General features: G+C 39.6%; 1 protein-coding gene across 7 annotated transcripts in view; it reads left to right on the top strand.

The window, feature by feature from the left end:
• The window catches only part of DLG2 (discs large MAGUK scaffold protein 2), a 1,656,639-nt gene that overhangs the window by 1,568,142 nt on the left and 68,473 nt on the right, over positions 1–20,024 (top strand). For all 7 annotated transcript variants that reach the window (XM_074983573.1, XM_074983537.1, XM_074983550.1 and 4 more), the window contains one exon: positions 17,223–17,399. In XM_074983573.1, the coding sequence (XP_074839674.1) occupies positions 17,223–17,399 (177 nt within the window). The remainder of the gene's footprint in view (positions 1–17,222; positions 17,400–20,024) is intronic.

The following is a 20,024-nucleotide window of genomic DNA, read 5'->3' as shown; positions in this document are numbered from 1 at the left end:
ATGTTTAGCTACATAAGTTTAAAGTGCGTTCAAAAATCAACCACAAGAAACAGAGGTTGTGTGCATTGAATAAATGGCACTGGTACTTTCAGTAAAATTTAGTTTTAATCTACTAGGGCTACATCTACACTTGTGAAAAGCTTTGAAATGGCCGTGCTAATGGCCAAATTGAAGAATACTAATAAGGCACTGAAATGAATATTCAGTGTCTCATTAGCATACCGCTGGCTGCAGCACTTCAAAACTGCCGCTGTTCACTCACCCACGGCTCGTCTACACAGAGGTCCTTTTCAAAAGGGCACTGCAAACATCAAAATCCCCTTGGAAACGCCTGAAATCCCAGGATTTCCCAGAACATGGAGAGGGAGGTGCACGGAGAGGAGGGATGACGTACATCAGACTCAGCAGTAGGGATAGTGGACACAGGGAACAGCAATACAGCAGAGTGACCTCTGAGGACAGCCACAACAGCAAAACAGTGACCAAGTGGAGACAGAGCTCTCCAATCCCCACCCATGTCTCTCAGTCACAGTGCTATGCAGGGGCAGCCCTGCTGCCTCCCTGCAGCTCTCCCACAAAGTTAGCCCCCAATCATTTGCATAAACCACATCCTTTTCCTTTTATTTTCCAAACAGAAAAGAAAACTTTTTCATTTAAATACCAGAGCAACAGCCGGTCAATTTACCAGTCATTAATAAATGTTATTACTTTTCAACAAAGTGTGAAAACTAGAGATTTTCTGTAAAAATACAAATTTTGTATTTTCCATGTTTTTCTGTACAAATGGATTTCTGGGATCAAGTTGAACGTCTCTGGTCCAGCAACTTCCATGGTTCATTATGGTTTTAGTTAACCAGATATCCACTTACCACGGGTGTGGCCAAGTTATGTGCAGTCCCACAAAGCTTGTATACAAACACTGGTCCTGGCTCTCAGTGTTCTGAGCTGTTACTCAGCTGTAATTTACACCTAAATGTCTTCTAAGAGCCCAGTATGCAGTGGAAGTATTGGTAAAGTGGCTCGACAATACTGACCTTCTGTGGTCCAGGCAAATTCTCTTGTTTGGCACTGATCAGGTCCTGAAGTGCACATACAGAAAGGGTGCAGTCAGACTTATTGTATGTATTGGCCAGGATAAACAGGAAAAGAAGCAGAAGCATGTTCTACCATCTTACATTTTAATTCTGCTCCACTGTAAAATGCATATAATATTTAATATACAAGTATTTGTATTTTATTTGAAAGAAGAAAGGTATAAGGACAATTTTTGATTAAATGCAGTTACACTGTGTCCTCCTACAGCATTTTGGTAATCCATTATCTAATGTGGAAACAACTTTGTGGCTATAAATATTTGCTGCTGTTTCTACTCCCTTTCCCTTTAAAATTGTTCAGATGTTGCTAAAGCCTGAGCTGTTGTTGCTTTAAAATTCTGCTAAGTAGGACACTCTGCCACTTGTGGATATATGATCACAGCTTCTTCTTTCAAGTCATCTTTTGCAGAGCTACTGGCATGAACATTGCAAAGCTATTTGCCTGTGGTAGACTTTTGTGACCTGTAAAGCCATTCACTTATATGGTGGCTGCTGTAGCTAGTCTGATTAACCCCTTATTTCATGACCTTAAAGACCTCTACAATACTGTTTATTTTTTTTAGGAAGCTACAGACTAAAATAGCTATCCCTCCGAGACTCTAATTCCATGTCTTATTTTTGTTAAAAGCACAAACACTTGGGCTAATAATGTTCTACAAGCAGTTTCCAGGAAAAAGTAATAATAATATTAAATAATAAACAATTAATAATAAAATAATAAGGATGAGGTGGTATGAAGTTTCCACTGGGAATTCTCAGTAAAATTAGGAGCCTTTGCATCTGTTGCAGGAAGACATACAAATTTAAAGGAGGGCATGGTGTTAATCCAGCTGTTTGGCTGGAGCCCTGTTAGGACTGTACTGGATTAGAAAGTTACATTTACATTTACTACCTATCCTGAGAATCTGAGGATATTTATACATGTTTCTAATAAATTTGGTGTAGGAAATCTTGAACCAGGGAAATCATGTCCAAATGAGTGTTTATAATTTACTAACACTGCATAAATGGCAAAGAACATTTATCCCTTTTCAATGTGTGTGCACCTCATGTGCTGTTTGCTACAGATGTTTTCCTGAAGTGGGTATCTGTTGGGGCAGGTTTTAGTGCCCCCTGAAAACAGATGTACAAGCACTGGTATATGGGGCACCACAAACTTCACATCCTTTCAGTTCCTTTTAGTTGCCCATGATGATTGCTGAAGCGATCCTTCTTTTTGCAGCAAGGCTTCTTTTCCAGTGGTTTGGACTTTGATCAAAATTATTGGAGTTTTTGTAATTAGTGTATATAGTTCTTGTATCTAGAGTAAGCATACATAGAAGCGTGAGCAGTTAGACCTTGTCATCACGGGACTTTTCATCCCAGGGGCTAGGCACACAGCATACCTATGCCAGTGCTCTGTGTGGGTTGCCCCCAGGCACACACCTAACATGGAGTGGACATAAGCAACACATCCTGAAGAACTATGGTTATGAAAGGTTAATTACCATTTTTTCTGCTGAGGAAGGAATTTGTATAGAACCCTTTAAATGTGAGATGTGTTTCCAATACTCAGAGTTAATCATAATTTTAGGTTGCTGTAAAGTTATTTTGATTTATATACCCAAGAAAAATGTGTGCTAGGAGCTTTAAATGAGATATAAGTGTAAAATTTATCTAAATATCTACCAAGTAGCCAAATGTAGGCAGCTAAGTAATTGATCTCAAATATCCTATTATCCTTATAATCACCAGTCCTGGTCATTCTTCTACATTCCTAGAATGTCAACAAATTTGAGCAACTTTAGACAAAGAGGAAACGAATTTGGAAGTTCAGGGTATCTTCAACTGGACCCTATTAGCAGTTTCCTCTCCTATGTACAAAGAGGAATCCTACTTGAATTCTTCAAGTGATCTCCACTACAGTGGCATATTAAGGGAGAAAAAGTGACAGGTTACAAACTACAGTTAGCAGTTCTGCAATTTCACTTTTGAGTTCCTTCAAAACTCTTGAGTGAGTACCATCTGGCTCTGCTGACTTATTACCATTTAGTTTATCAATTTGTTCCAAGACCTCTTCTAATGACACCTCAATCTGAGACAGTTCATCAGATTTGTTACCTGAAAAGAATTGTTCAGGTTTGGGAATCTCCCTCACATCCTCAGCAGTGAAGACTGATGCAAAGAAGTCATTTAGTTTTTCTGCAAGTACCTTATCATCCTTGAGTGCTCCTTTAGCATATTGATCATCCAGTGGCCCTACTGGTTGTTTAGCAGGCTTCCTGCTTCTGATGTTGTTAACAAAAATTTGCTATTACTTTTTGACTCTCTGGCTAGCTGTTCTTCAAGTTCTTTTTTGGCCTTCCTAATTATATTATTACACTTCACTTGGCAGAGTTTATGTTCCTTTCTATTTTCCTCACTAGGATTTAACTTCCATTTTGTAAAGGATGCCTTTTTGTCTTTCACTGCCTCTTTTACTTTATTGTTTAACCACAGTGGCACTTTTTTGGTTCTCTTACAACATTTCCTAAATTGGGATATACATTTGAGTTGAGCCTCTATTTAAAAAGTTTCCATGCAGCTTGCAGGGCTTTCACTTTAGGTACTGTACCTTTTAATTTCCATTTAACTGACTTCCTCATTTTTGTGTAATCCCCCTTTCTGAAATTAAATACTACAGTCTTGGGCCACTGCAGTATTTTCCCAGCCACAGGAATGTTAAGTTTAATTACATTCTGATCACTATTACCAAGCAGTCTGGAAATATTCACCTCTTGGACAAGATCCTATGCTCCATTTAAGACTAAATCCAGAATTGCCTCTCGTCTTGTGGGTTCCAGGACTAGCTGGTCGAAGAAACAGTTATTTAAGGTGTCAAGAAACTTTTCTTCAGCTTCCTGTCCTGAGGTGACATGTAGCCAGTCTATATGGGAATAGTTGAAATCCCCCATTGTTATTGGGTTTTTTATTTGATAGCCTTCCTAATCTCCCTGAGCATTTCACGGTCACTATCACACTCCTGGTCAGGTGGTCAGTACTATAACCCTACCATTATATTCTTATTATTCAAGTATGGGACTACTATCCAGAGAGAGTCTATGGAGCAGTTTGGTTCATTTATGATTTTTACTTCATTTGATTTTACACTCTCTTTAACGTAGAGTGCTGCCCACCCTCCAGCACGACCTGTTCTGTCCTTCCAATAAATTTTGTACCCTAGTATTACTGTGTCCCATTGCTTATCCTCATTCCATCAAGTTTCTGTGATGCCTATTATATCAATATCTTCATTTAATACGAGACACTGTAACTCACACATCTGATTATTTAGACATCTAGCATTTGAATATAAGCACTTTAAAAACTTGTCACTCTTTAGCTGCCTGCCATTACATGATGTACTTGAAAGGGACTCTGTTATACTTAACTGTTCCTCATCAGATATTACCTTTGTTTTATCATGTTTCATCATCTCCTCCTTACTAGGACATAGAGAATCTCCAATAAGAGATACTGCCCCAAGTGGTCTCCCTAGCAGGCTGATCCCAAGAGATTTAGGGCATTAGAGGTCTAAAACAATGCCTTAAACTCCACCCAGAAATCAGTAGCCATTTAGCAGAGATCAGAAAGTACCAGAGTAATGTGTCAATAAGGTACACCACTTAATACGTTAAATGCCTCATTCTGAACTACCTTTACTTTCTGAATGGATTTGCCATGTTGGCCCCTCATACCATATAACAGTTTGTCTTTAAGATAAGTTTTCATCTAACCAGAGTAGAAATCTTTGCATTAAATGTCCTTAAGACTTGTTGGGTTTTTACTAGAACCTCACTCTGACCTCGGTCCTGCAGCATTTAAAATGGCATTTTTGTTGCTCTTGTCAGTAATGCTTACCATCATCTTTGCTTGTACTGTTTTAAAATTAGCGAAACCATGACTTGATGGGCACTGACCTTGCTGGAGGACTCTCTCGTCACTCATCCCTCATGTCAGATGTTTCTACAGTAATGGCCTGCAGCAACATCTGCTAAGGGAAAATTTGAAACACAGGAAGTCAAAGTAACCCATTCGCTAGCTATTTAACCAGGCAGCTCAGCTGAATGTCTCTGTTACAGAGGATAACAAAGAGTTAGCTCATGCTCAGTCCTACACACTTGTGCAAGAGAGTGAGAAGTTGCACGGAACAGTTCTACACTTGTGCACACCCATGCATGCCTACCAGGGCTAGGCACAATCATAGGCTTTGTGCACTATGGCTCCAAGAGGCCACCAATGGGCTGGACTGAGGCTAAGTCAACTGCAGATATGCAATTCTGGCTATGACAATTGTGTAGCTAGAATGAAGGTATCTGCACTCAACTTACTTGGCTGCCGCTACTGAAGAAGGTCAACAGGAGAGAAGTTCTCCTGTCAACATCCCTTACTCCTGATGTCTCGAGAGGAGTACAGGAGTCGACTGTGACCCCTGAGAGGTTGATTTCATGCATCCTTACCAGAAATGCGAAATCGAACCCTGGAAGATTGATCCTGAGTGGGTCAATCTTCTGAGCTAGTGTAGACATAGCCTCACCTGTCAAGGAGGGTAGAGCACATGCTGCACGCTACCTAAGGGTGGCACAGCAGCCTTTACTTCCCCAATAAGTTGGAAATATTCTAACATGAGACACATTTTGTATGTGGGTGTGGGTGTAAGTGTAACATCAGGTAGTTTTGCATTAAGGAACACCAATACAAAACAACTCCACAAACTGAGAAACTCCTGAAGCTAAAAGGCTTGACTCATGTTGGCAAAGATTCTTTTGGAAAATATTAGCCAGTGAATGAAAAGAAATATATGAGTGAGGAGCAAAACATTGTTGCATTCACAGTCAGAGATTTTCAGACTTGGTATTAATAAGTAGAACATTTCCAAAGAGTCTTCCATGGAGTTAGCTGTAACAAACATTTGCTTAGCAAATGGATTTTGTTAGGAAAGGAGAAAATATGCATTCCTGTTACTTAAATGCATCTATGAGGCATCTTACCCTTGGCTTTAGATTAGATTGGAAGCACTGAATGCTCTCGGATAAGGAGTCTAAAGTACCAGAGGGAACCTTTGAAAATAAATGCAGTCTAACACAGTAAGGTTTGTCTTTGTCGTGCCAGTGTGCATTACATCATATAGAACCTGATGTTAGCTTGTTTATTTTGTACAGGAAAACTGAAAGCTGCTCTTTGCAATGCAGCTTTATTTTGTTTAGTGTGTTTCGATACACTCTGTATGCTTTCATACAATCGTAGAATCCTAGGGCTAGAAGAGACCTCAGGAGGTCATCAAGTCCAGCCCCCTGCCCAAAGCAGGATCAACCCTAACTTTACAGAGATAAACAGTACGACTGCAGTGACTAATCATAGTGGCTGATGAGGAAATTTGTACACACAGGTAGGGCAATAGATATGTTTTCCGCTCAGTTTGAATTGAGTTAATGAGGCAAAGATACAAGAATGCCATGAAGTAGAAGGCTCTTGCACCAATAACAATGACAAATTGTGTGAGGGGACAGAAGGGAGATCAGTGTGAGAAGTGCAGGTGGCGGAATGGTAGAACTGAACATAAGAGAAATGTTCAGTATCTGTGACAAGAAGATAATACAGAAGAAATGGCTCAAAGTTGAATTCCCTGAACCAGGTACTCTGCTGCAGCCAAACCATACAGAGCACATGTCAGGGGAGAATGAGTACGTGAAAGTGATTTCAGTCTTGCATTTCCTCTTCTTGCTGCGGCATAGTGCAGGCCAGTCCCCTTTGTGCTGCAAAACCAGCTTGCAGCTCTCTCCAGTTATATAAGCCACAATGCAACAGACATACAATGCTGCCAATATCCCAAGATTGGTGGGGTGCCCAGAAGAGTTGGTCAAAACCTTTTGATGGAACAATTTTCCATGTGAGAATGCTGACTGCTCAGAATCTAAACATTTTGATTCCATCAGAATTTTAGACAGCAAACAGGCAGAGGGTTTGCTGGCTGAACTATCTTCCTGCTTCCCTGACAGCTCATCCAACACCATGGGGTCCCTGTCAAGCTGCTCAGCTGCCCAGATCCCCATCTGGTGCACTGACTGGCTCCCAACTCTCTGATTCTCTGGGCTGCCTACCTTCCAGCTTATGTGACTCCATGAGTACCCAGGCTGCCTGTGTCTGTCAGGGAACCTGCTTTATTGGGGTCCCAGGTTCTCTTGTCTCCCTTCCTTCCCAGACTGCTTAGCTCTGTGACGCTTCAAGTAGATAAACAGCCAACTCCCCATATAGGGGAGCCAGGCAGGCTGCCCAGGAGTTAAGCAGACAGCAAGCCAAAACAATCCAGCTTGTTGGTCCTAAAAATAATCTTTCAGAATTTCTTTTTCAAAAAAAGAAGAAAAGTTTGATTTTTAATGGCTATTTGGGACATTTTTTTCCAAAAACCTGAAATTGTCCACAGAACAGAAATTTCATTTTCTCACCAGTTCCAGGGCAGAATCATCCAGGCCTTATCCATTTGCATTTATGTGTGCCCACTTTCCTCTCTTATATTCACAGTAAGAATGTCAAGTTCCATAAAGCATCTACATTGGGTGTGTGCCATTGGAAGGCTGTCCTTCACCACCAGAGCCAACTTTAAAATTGGATTATACCACAGTGCTATGGAAAGCAGGCACACTACACCAGATTGTCTGCCTTCAAAGAGTCTTATAAATATTAACCCCTATTTGGTATTTCCTAGTTTTGAAGTGCACAAATGCTATTTTTGTTGTTTGTGAATGGGTGCTGTCCATACGTGGCAGCATTGTGGGTATGTACATGATTCTGGAAGTTACAAAGATTCTCTGAATTGCGATAGGCAAAAAAATCTTGCAGATAAATGTTTCATATAATACCCATGTAGCATTTGCTAAGCCAGGAGTTGGCAACCTTCAGTACATGACCCAGCAGGGTCATCCACTGGTGAGCTGTGAGATGTATTGTTTTCCTTGACTGTCCACAGGCATGGCCCCCTGAAGTTCCCATTGGCCAGGACTGATGAACCATAGGTACTGGGAGCTGTAGGGGGCCATGCCTCTGATATTCAACATAAATAAAATGACTCACAGCCTGCCAGCAGATCACCCTGGTGGGTCCCATGCCGCAGGTTGCAGAACCTTGTGCTCAGCTTTCACTTAGTGAGGAGCCTGTAAATTTCCTTTTACTTTTCATCCAGGAAGCTCCCTAGTGTGAATAGGAAAAAAGATGCACTTATTTTACGGTCTGTCATTTGATTTTTGTAGAATAACAAATCCTTTATCGCTACAGAATTTTTGCACAGCTGTGTACCAAATTAGTGCAGAATACACTCTTGTTATACCCATTTTCTGACTATACATTCAGCCTATGTCTAGATTACAGCAATTTGTTGACAGAAGTTTTTGTCAGAAGAGATCTTCCAACAAAACTTCTTTCAGCAGATCACTGCCAAACTGCCAAGAGGATCACAAGAGCGACCCACTCTCTCAACAGAAAGTGGCTGGACTGCCCGGCCACTCTCTCAACACAATGGCCAACCAGAAGCACAGCAGACAGGGCTGCCCAGTGTCCGGGAAGTCCTGTCTGTTAATAGAGGGCCCCCCAATGGGTATGTCTACACTAGAAGCATTGGTCGACAGAAGTTACTGTCGACAGAGAAATCTTGACAGAACCTCTATCAACAGGTGAGAGTGGTAGTATAGGGACCTGAATGGCCTAGGTCCAGGGTAGTGCAGACCGTCCTTCCTCTCAATTGAAAACCTACTACTATCTGCATAAGGACTTGAATCCTGTACCCTCTGATTAAGCCAACACATTCCTGAGCAAACTGACTTGCATCACTATTTATATCACCATAAATTTTGGGCCAATATAGTATATTTAGGCTTGACAAAATTTGAATTTTAAATAATTTTTACCGATATCAATGTTTAGAAGGAGGTTTTTTTTTCATTTGTATTAATTTAAATTGAGGGTGGGGACCAGACAATGAGAAAGTCAGACACTCATTGTTTAACAATGATGGATGTTGAGATTCAAGATGTTAAAATTTTATAACAGTTAAAACACAAATTGTCAACACACCTTTTCAAAATATGTTGTTAAACCACAATATAATAAGTTCTAATAAGATAGAAATAGTTTTCTGTCAGATTGTGATGTATTGTGAAATTGACATTTTCTGATATTTACTGCTAAAAATGTAATCCTTCCAAACTTTTAAACTATTAAACTTTTTGAAGCATTCATATTGCTGCATAAGCAATAAACCCTCTGATCAAAAAAATGGCTGTCATATTTGGGGTTTTAGTTCATAATGCAAATGCCAGTTAGACAGAGCATTTCTGATGGATATCCAGGCAGATATTTTAGAACAATCACAGAAATGCAATCTCTGGAAGAATGGAGTGTTAAAAATGACGTCAGGGACCTTCTGTATCACATAGCAATGTCAGCAGTTGATGAGCATTTAACTATTACACAATCGGAAATTAAACAGGCTTGGGCAAGTGTTTCAGTAAGTCATATTTCCTTGTATTGTTTTCATTATTTTTATTCAGGTAGTACCAAAGAGCCAACCAAGAATGAATCCCATTGTGCTAGACATTGTACAAACTCCGAGCAGTAGATGGTGCTTGTTCCAAATAGTTTACAGTCTAAAAAGACAAGACAAAAGGCGGTGAATGAGGAAGAAGACACAAGCAGAGGGAACAATGTGATAGCAGAAAATGTTGTGTTAATCCTATGCTTTTTCTTCTGTTCCATGGCTTTAATTAGAAGGGGGAATCAGCTAAATGGAAAGACAAGAGAAGGGAGAGAGGTCAGGGGAAGACAGTGTCTTTTTCATATCACTGCAGAATAAAATTAATTTGTTCATGTTAGAATGGATTTAGGATTCTAATGACAATGACAATTACTTTTTGACAGGAGATTGTACATTAAAATAGTTATCAGGAACAGAGACATAAGGAAATGAGTTATTTTTAGAAAAATTTGAGACACTATTTTATAATGTATATTAATGAGAATGTTATATGTTTGGAGATTAATTTTGTGCACATGATTTTTTTTTTTTTACTTTTCATGATATATCACTCAGGGGATTAGATTGAAGGTAAACTGGCTTTGCATAAATCTGACAGAGAGCAGAATCCAGCTAGAAAGCTTTACAAGAAAGAAAAAGAGAGAGAGAATGGGGCTGGAGAGAGGGAATGGTAATTCTATTCAAGTACACGGAATGACTGTGGATTTACACTACATGGAATGACTGTGGATTTACACCAGCCAAAGAAGGAGAAGAATCTGGCCCACAGGTATTTTTGTCCACGATGATTATGATGGACTCCCTTCTCATGTCTTACAGAAAATGGGTCATGAATATGAACATGTGTAACTCAGAGATGCTTTGGACAAAAATTTCTCTTGTATTGTTTTTATTGTTATAACCTGCTGAATCTGTATATCATATTTGGTGCATGTATCATTATCTTGTGTGAAGTTACAAATATGGAGTGTATGTATATTTATAGTTTTAAAAGTGATACTGACAGACATTACTGGTGCTCTCAGAACAACCCAAAGGACTGGGTTGTTTACCGTAATGACCAACCAATCAGCATAATGACTTGTAAACAATTCTTCTGTAAGTCTAAGAGGTGGCTGGTGCTAGAAAGTCATGTGACTAGTGTGACCATCTGTCCCATTTTTACCAGAACAGTCCCTTATTTAAGCTGTCTCACAAATGTCCCAACTTTCTTAAGAAAATAGACAAATTGTCCCATATTTTGTGGGGCTGCTGTTCCCTGGCACCCTTTGTCTTGGGGGGAAGCCTCTCCTGCCAGGGAACTCCTCCACTGGGTGGCTGTCCTGTTCCCTAGAGCTCTGCACCTTGTGGCAGCAGCTCCTTTGTGGGGCAGCTGTCCCATTCCCTGGCATCCCATGGTGGCAGTTCCTACTGCCGGCAAACTCCACAATGAGTGGCTGCCTCAGTCTGTGGTGCCCTACACTTAGGGGAGGCAACTTCTGCTGCCAGGGAACCCCTCCATGGGAGGCAGCTCCTGTTTCATTCCATGTCCCATGTTGCTGGGAGGCGTTGGAATACCCTCCCCCACCACCAGGAGGTTCTGGTTCCCCCATTCTCCACTCCCCTTCATCCCTGGAGCCTCCCCATTGGAGACCACAGAGCCCCCATCCTTGGTGCCTCACCCTGGAGCAGCAGCCCCCATCACCAAGGAGCTCTGACATGGGACAGCAGCTCTGCCCCCATCCTCAAAGGCAGGTGGCCCATATTTGCCATGGGGCAATGTGGTCACTCTGCATGTGACCATGCCACATGGTACAGGCCTCCATTTTGGAATTCATTTTTTTTCATCAGAAGAGAATGCTAAGTCAAAGGGTTCCTTCCAAGGGGGAGAGTCTATTTAAGCAATGGGAGTCTTTTATCTCCTTTGTCTTTAGCCTGCATTGGAAATTGCCTGTTGCATCCTAAGGAGAAACAGAAGAGGCTTACAGGGAACTATAGAGCCCCAATTCAGGATAAGATCATTTCTGACTTGAAGCTTTCACCTGATATGAGAACAGCTGTTTAGGATAAGAACATACATGTAATTAGATTCTTAGTGGACTAGAACTAGCTGTGTATTTTCTTTTATTTTAATTCAGTAAGTCGCTTTTTTCTTGTATTTTTTTCTTTTCCTGTTTTTCTTATAATAACTTTAATCCTAATCTTTTGCTTAATAACAACTATTTTCTTTACCATTAAGACCAGTATAAATTGTTATTACCTATGGAGGGCTATCACTGTACTTATCTCCCTTTCATTGATAGAGTGCTTATCTAGTGAGCCCTTCCTGTGGAAATCTTTGCACAGAGGGAAATGGATTTATTTGGTATTCTTTTTTTAGATTGATTTCCCAGCTGCTATGCCTTAAAACTTATCCTCCCAGAGCTGTGGAAATCCATGTTAGTACTGCTGTTCAAGAGGGTGGCAACCCCAACTCTGTGCCTTGGTTGATTATGAGGCTGTGGATAGCATTAAGTTCTGCATGACTGAGATTATGGGGTATGTGGAGGTGGTTGCTCAGAATTTCAGCCTGTGCACATCTGTGAAAGTAATCTGTGTAGAAGTTCAGATTGTCATTACAGTCATCAAGAGGAGTCCAAGCAGAACTTTTCTTCTTGTAATATTTGTAGGAAGTATCACGTTGGTCAGTGTAATGTTCAGTGATGCGTTGGAAGTATTTCAAGAGATAGAGGTAGCAAAAATAGGCTTCCAGAGCACCTCAGAATTGTGTCATGTGTTGGGATGGTGGGCCAGAAAAAGAGTCCCTGAGACAGGACTCGTCCACCTCCACATCTAACGTGATATATGACATCATATGCCAGAAATGTTCCTCTGCCAGGTATATTGGCCAAACTGAATAGTCCCTGTGCCAAAGGATAAATGGGTACAAATCAGACATCAGGAAAGTAATGGCTCTAAAGGCCATCCTTCTACCATAAAAAAAAAAAAATTAAACCCAGACAACAAATGGACACAGCTCAGTTGCAATTCATTTGCAAATCTAACTCAATTACATTAGTACTGAATATAGATTTAGAATATTTATCTCACTACAAAAAGCAGTTTCCACTCTCTTGGTATTCACACCTCCCATCAGCTGCTGGGAGTAATCCACATCCACCCTGACTGAATTAGCTTTGTTAATGCTGGTGCCAAAGGACTCTTCCTTGTCAAAGAAGGTTGCTATTCTAGACCCTTTGATGACACAATTAACAGCAAGAAGACAAATCCCCCAACATCAGTGGCCTGGCAAAAATAATTATAGAAAATTCTTCCAATGGCAATAAGTAGTAGATCAAGTCACATTTATAATGTTTGGTTATCATTTCCAGAATTTGAGTGAAATAAACACAGAAATAATGAGAAGAGGTTTACAAAGTGTATTTTAATGATAACAAGTACAGTTTGATTTCTTAATATTTGTATAGAAAGTTCGTGTATCTTAATAGTGATCAAGAAAAAGTCAAAAGAAACCCTAATTTGCAGACACATTGCAGATTGCTCCAAAATACATAAAGTAGAAAAACACTTCAGCTCCCATTACATTTTTTCAAATCACAGGTAATTTCAGAGCAAATTACACTACATATTTAAGGTATCCTTGCTTTGACATCTAGTCACTCATCACTTTCATTCTGGAACTGGATAATCTCAATTGTCACAACAGTGTTCTGTGCCAATAAGCTCCTCTGTCAACCTCAAATCAAATACACTGTTACAACTGTTCAGCTTCACCTCATTTTCATGTCAAAACCAAGGTGAATTGCAAAATTGACATGATTTTGATGCAAAACCACATAGCAGCAATTCACTTAACTTGGAAAGAGGCCCAGTTTTGTTGAAATGAAATCTTGGACCAAGCCTGGTCTAAAATTGCTGTTTGTTATAACAATAAAAACCCATTGAATTTTGACTGGGTTGGGGTTTTGTTGTGAATTTTTCACACAAATCTTGGGGAAACTATATCCCTTAAGGATGCCTACTCAGATGATTACACCATTCATTATGTGATAATGTCATAGGAATACATCTTGTGTACAGGAAGTCTGTCAAGTAAGATAAAACTTGTGTGAGGCCTAGAAACTTAGTTGTTGTTGATTTTGAGGCTAGATGAACATCAGGATGGAAGTGCTCTCAAAGAACTATGGCTAGCTTGGAAATCCTTATGAAACAAATTAATCTTGTAAAGAATAGTCTCAGAATAGTCAAAATCTACTGCAGAAGCTCCCTGGAATTTGTAAAAATTCCTGAATCTAAACATAAACTGACGCATTCATGTCTAAAGCACCTATTGCCTCCCATGAAGAGTTAAGCCTCATTCTTTATGCCTGAGAAGCTCCATGAAAAACACTTTCCAATCTAGAAGATTTGAAAGTTGCCATAGCCAACATGGATGCCAGATTTGACAGAGTATGTTCCTGGGTCATCAACCTTGAGTGAGAAGAGTATAAAGATTCAAGCCCTGTGCTCTGATACCAACTTCAAGCTCCTAGAAACCAAGAATGAGACCCTTGTTCCTCTCATAGGGTATGTCTACACAGCAGCGATATTGCAAAAAAAGCTGTTCTAGAAGAGATTTTCCAGAATAGCTGATTTTGAAATAACGCTGCCACACGCCAAATGCATTTTGAAGCAGTACATCCACAAACAACAGAGCCTATTTCAAAATAGAAATAGACCAATTGGCTATGTCTACACTAGCACAAATCTTCAAAATGGCTATTCATTTCAAAGATTGCTAATGAGGTGCTGTGGTTCTTCAAAATTGCCACGTTTTGCTGTCACGCAGCTCATCCTTTTCGAAAGGACCCTGCCAACTTCAAAATCCCCTTATTCACAAAAAAAAACCCAAGCAGTCCTGTAGCACCTTAAAGAATAACAGTTTAATTTAATAGGTAATGATCTTTTATGGGCAAGACTAAGTTGTTGCAAGCTTTCCATGTTACCAGAGCTGTGATCAGATTTCTAGCAGAACTCTTCCTCTGACCTGTAGAGGAAAGGAATTCAAATCACCACTTGCATTATTTTCCTTTGGGAATCCACATTTGCTGTGCACAGTAGCCAAGAACTGTTTCAGGCAATAAAAAGTGCCCTTGATAATTCTCTTGTTTCAGATCTCTAATCTCACTTTAATTAGTGGTGTACACAACAGCTCCAATCAATGTAAGCCAGCAGCAAACATTGCTATTTGCATTCATCATTAGCATGAACCAGCATGGTAATTGGCAGTTTTAGATTAATGCATGAGCTCATGGGACTCTAGTGTCTGTTCAGAAACAAAGACCTCATCATTTAGCTTTTGAAACCTATCATTCCTTCTGCCTCAGAACTTTAAAAAGAGCAAGCATTTCCAGGACTTCCACTGTTGTTGTGTTTCACTTCTGGAGAAAGTGTGTCTTGCTCATTCTCTGCTTCACAAAAATGGCATTGTCTTTGGAGATTAATTACGCATAATTAATTGTGAAGGGATTCAAGATCTACTGCATGTAACCAATACTCAGCCTTGTCAGCTAAAAGTCTGTTACAGCCTTTCATGCCAAGGTGTATTGTTATTTAATGGACTTGTTCAGAAAATGTTTTTAATACATGTGACCCTTGACTGTATGTAGTAAAAGTCAGAGATTGGCTTCCTGAGACATCATCTTGTAATATCAATTAGAAAGAGGTTATTGGTTTAAAACTTGGCAGAAACCATTTCTCCAGGTGTGATTTCCCATGAATTTCTCAGGGAAAGAAAGATTTCACTCATTTCTTAGCTATCAGAATATGCTGTTTGGATTGATGTTGTTCCTTATTGAAAGTTTATACTGCAGAGCATCAGATAACTCACTACTGGCCACAGGCCCTTTAATGAATGTATATTTAATTAATTTATTGCATTCCAGTTGGGGACTTCTTGTGCTGAGTAAGCTTTTAAAGGATTTCTGCATCTTTAGTGGGTATTTGCTTCTGCAATAGAAGGATGCAAGTATTATCCATGCTGAAACAGCATTGATAAAGGAAGTGACAAGTGAAATCAGCCTGACAGGTTACATGAAGTTCGGTGACAGAGTACCAGATTGTTTATTGTCTTTACCCATCAAAGATGAGTGACTGGAGTAGCTGAGCTGGATAAAAGAACCCTGTCCAGTAGTCACTTTTCTAAAGATGCACAATGTAGTCTTCTTAACAGAACATTCTATTTTAAATGTATTTTTCCTCCTTACATAATTTCATCTGGAATTGCAGCTCTGAAATGACTGTGCTTCTATAGATGCCACCTGAGGCAACACAGCAACAACTGTGACAATTCTTTTTTTAAAAAAATATTCTTTTAACTTTAAGAAGTAGCTGAAAATGTTTTAAATCTACCAGTATTGCTACTATAACCACTCTATGCAATTGAACTACAATGAGCAACAATTAATTATATTAAATACATCATATGGAAATGTTTATTATTAAAGATTTTCAAACCTTTTTTTCCTAATAGTAGAGGATACAAATTAGTGCATACCCCTTAGAACCACAATAAGCCCAGAATTCTGCATTTAGGGGTTTGTTTTCCAAAGGAGAAGAAACAATGGCTCCAATTTATTGGATTCTTTAAACTGTATTGTACTAGGAGAAACCTTTCAGATTTGCTTTATGCTGGAAAAAACAGAGGGATAGACCCCACAGCTAGATTTATGGTGACAGACTCCTTCACTTACATAAAGTCCTGTGGAGGTCTTTGAGGCTGCGTGCAGATACAAATTCACTGCCTGCATAAATCCAGTTGCAGGATCCAGCGCAAAAGGATACAAAGTCTGGATTCACTTCTCGATAATGGCGAAACTCTCACTGATTTCAACAACAACTAGAATTTGACCCTAAAAAATCTACCACTTTCTTCATTCTAGTTAGATGTCATACTGTCCTTGTTACATCTTTCACTTGTGCTCAGATATAATGCCTAGGTCTACGCTAGCTGCAGAAGACTGAACGCTTAGGTTTGATCTTCCAGGACACCTTTTCATGCATGTGCAAAATGGTGCATTCCAGGATCATTGTTGGACCTGGAACACCTTGCAAGCTGCAAGGACTAAGGAATGTTGGCAGGAGGAGGGCTCCCATCGACGTTCTGCCGTAAGGACAGGGACCAATGTCAATGGCTGCAAAATTGATATAGATACGCAATTGGCATAGCTAAAATTGTGTAGCAGGCGTTGACATTCCCGGTAAGTGTAGACGTAGCCAACAGAACGTCTTGTAGGAAGATAAGAAGGGCACAGCACATCATTACAATGATAAATTGTAGCAGACGTCAGTCTAAACTTCCAAAATGAAAGATATTTGTAAACAGTCGCATGGTACTACATCTGTGTTATCTACTAAGCTGTGAAGCTCTCCAATTAATGCATAAGTATAATGGAATAAAATAGGTAAATTGGAACTTCACCAGTTGATTTAAATTAGGAAGAGGTAATTCTTACGATCCCTACTTAAAGAGTAAGAGGGACTTAAAAGCAAGAAGCTGTTCAATGGTGGATGCTGTCAAGAGTAATATAATTGCCTGTTTTCATACCTTTATTTTCCTTCTCCAGAGCTATGTTTGACTATGACAAAAGCAAAGACAGTGGCCTTCCAAGTCAAGGACTCAGTTTCAAATTTGGCGACATCCTCCATGTTATCAATGCCTCTGATGATGAGTGGTGGCAGGCAAGAAGGGTCACTCAGGAAGGGGACAGTGAAGAGATGGGAGTTATACCCAGCAAAAGGAGGTAGGTGTATGTGTAATTGCTGCTTTTTGTCTTCATTTGTCAAAAATGGGCAAACATTTGAGTTTTATTCCAAAAATAACGTGTGCTCATCTACTAAAATATAGGATAAGGTGCAAAAAAGAGGTATAAAAATTATTCAGGGGCTGGTGAAAGTGTCTTAAAGAACTCAATCTGTTCATTTTATTGAAAAGAAGATCAAAAGATTAATTCAGTTATGTACACACCTTTTAGGGAGAATATACCAGATAGTAAATGTCTCTAGCAGAGAATGGATATTCAGAACCAGTAGCTGCAGGTAAAAGCCAAGTAAATGGAAATGAGATACATTTCTAAAATAAATCTGAATGTCTCTTTGGTTAGCTACGGTGAGCTCATCAGGAAATTTACCATCTGTATGTTACTCCTATTTTTACTGCCTATCCTTTCTGATGGGTTGCCTTGGTGATGTAGTTGTTGGTTTCACCAAATATCAAAATTACCATTGGTACCTTTGTTTATAAGTTCAGTAGAGAGGTCAAAAACTGAAGTGGCAGGAATTCTGTGAAACCTATCCACATTTCTCTTTCAGACTATTACTTCCAACCAAATATAAAATTTCTTCCTAGAGTGATTTCAGTTTTACAGTTAATGAAAATGAATGTGCATGTTTGTTATAATGAGATAAATTGGATTTCATTTGGCCTTCAGAGCACTTGGTTTTGGCCCATGGAGAACTGTCTGAGCACTAAATCTGCTCAGTGTTGTTGTTGTTTTTCTTCTTAAGCAATAGAGATTTAAAAATACCCTCAGACCTATTGACACAGGCCTTGGCAGATATCAAGACACTGAAAAATATAGTAAACACTTTCCTAATATTAGTCTTCCACATAAGGTGTTACTATCGTGGCCACAGGGTTTTTGTAGAATTGTGAAGGCAGGAGTGTTGGTCCATGCACAATTACTATATTAATTATAATGGAAAACATAAGAAAATAACCTTTATTTTCTGGCAGTAATGAAGCCTTTGGCCTGTTCCATAATAGTTCTTTGCTCCGGTATATATTTTGGGAGCAATCACTATAATTAAGTTCATTCTGAAGGAACTGTCTATGGTAATCACTGTCCAAGTGCCTGGTTTACCATTTTTTCTTCATATTTTGGAACAGAGCTACTAAAACATGCGCCTTAAAGCATGAGCAAATAAGAGAAATTTCCAATTCTAAATCAAGACTCAGATTTCTTTTCCTTGTTATAACAGATGTGGTAGAACATAAGTCATAATTTATAACTATCAGAAAATTGCTGGTCATTACTCACTCTCGGGTGTTCTGTAGGTTGTGTACCTTAAAGACTAACAATATTATTTATTAGGTAATGTGCTTTCATGAGAAAGATCAGCTTCTTCAGACTCGAGCAGAACATCCCTCTGAGACTATGGAACTCTCTGACTGTGTCTACACTAGCTCCCTGCTTCGAAGGGAGCATGGTAAGTAAGATGTCAGGAGATTATTAGTGAAGTGCTGTGGTGCATATGCAACACTTCATTCAGCTAATTCTCCCCTGCGGCAACTTCGAAGTGTTAAACTTCAAAGTGCCAGCTCACGTGTAGCTGCAGCTAACCAGCCAGTACTTCCTGGGCAACTTCAAAGTCCCTTTTCTCCTTTGAGCTGGCAACTTGAAGTTTAACACTTCGAAGTTGCCGCGGGGGAGAATTAGGTTAACAAAGTGCTGCATATGCACCACAGCTCTTCATCAATAGTGTCCCAACACCTTACTTACCATGCTCCCTTTGAAGTAGGGACCTAGTATAGACACAGCCTTTGAAAAATCAATCCCAAACAAGAGGATAGAGTTACATCAGTAGACAGATGTTACATGATCGTGTATCTCAGACCCCGGAGCCAATGCAGGGTCACAGTGTGTCAGTCAGCACAGAATTTGGCTTGGGGGTATATTGAAAATATTAGGGTTAAACCAATTTTGAATCTTGTTGGAATTTGGGTTGTAATTTCTCTCTCACAACTAGTGTCACGGATTACTTCATCTGAGCATGGGGAGTCTATGCAATTCATAGTTGTGTTTTACAGAACAGATATTTAAAATGGTATCATTCTGTCATGCTGTCATGCATCTGCTTCTGGGAGCTGTGCAGAGTTGGCTAGGGAGCGTGCCAGCACCACTGACCCTCCCCAGCAGCAGCAGGGGTCCCAGGCTGCATGCTGCTGCGTGGTTTACTTTCTGAATGCCTCCCCCTGCCCCAATTATCATTTTCTTCTTAGATTCTAAAGGGCAAAAGATGAAAAATAACACAAGAAAAGTCTTTCATAAATGTATTTCAATGACAAGGAACCATAGGTTTGCCCATCTGCAAAAATCCTTCTGGATAAAAAGGCATCTCAAATGAGGTATTCCACCCGACTTGTCAGAAGGACATGTTTATCCATTCAACTGGGTTTTACTTATTATGTTTCTCTTCTAAATTAGTTACCTTTTTAAGAATCCCTCAAGATTTTAATCCCAGAAAGATAAAGCTTTTTAAAACAGCGTGTTCTTGTTAGCTTTATCTAAAGTGAGTTCCTTGAGCAAAGTTGCTAATCTAATGAGAAAAGATATTCTAAAATTGATACACATGTGTTTATACCCCTA

The sequence above is a fragment of the Carettochelys insculpta genome, chromosome 1 (assembly GCF_033958435.1).
Source record: "Carettochelys insculpta isolate YL-2023 chromosome 1, ASM3395843v1, whole genome shotgun sequence".
Lineage (NCBI taxonomy): Eukaryota > Metazoa > Chordata > Testudines > Carettochelyidae > Carettochelys > Carettochelys insculpta.
This window is presented reverse-complemented; position numbering and strand designations above follow the sequence as displayed.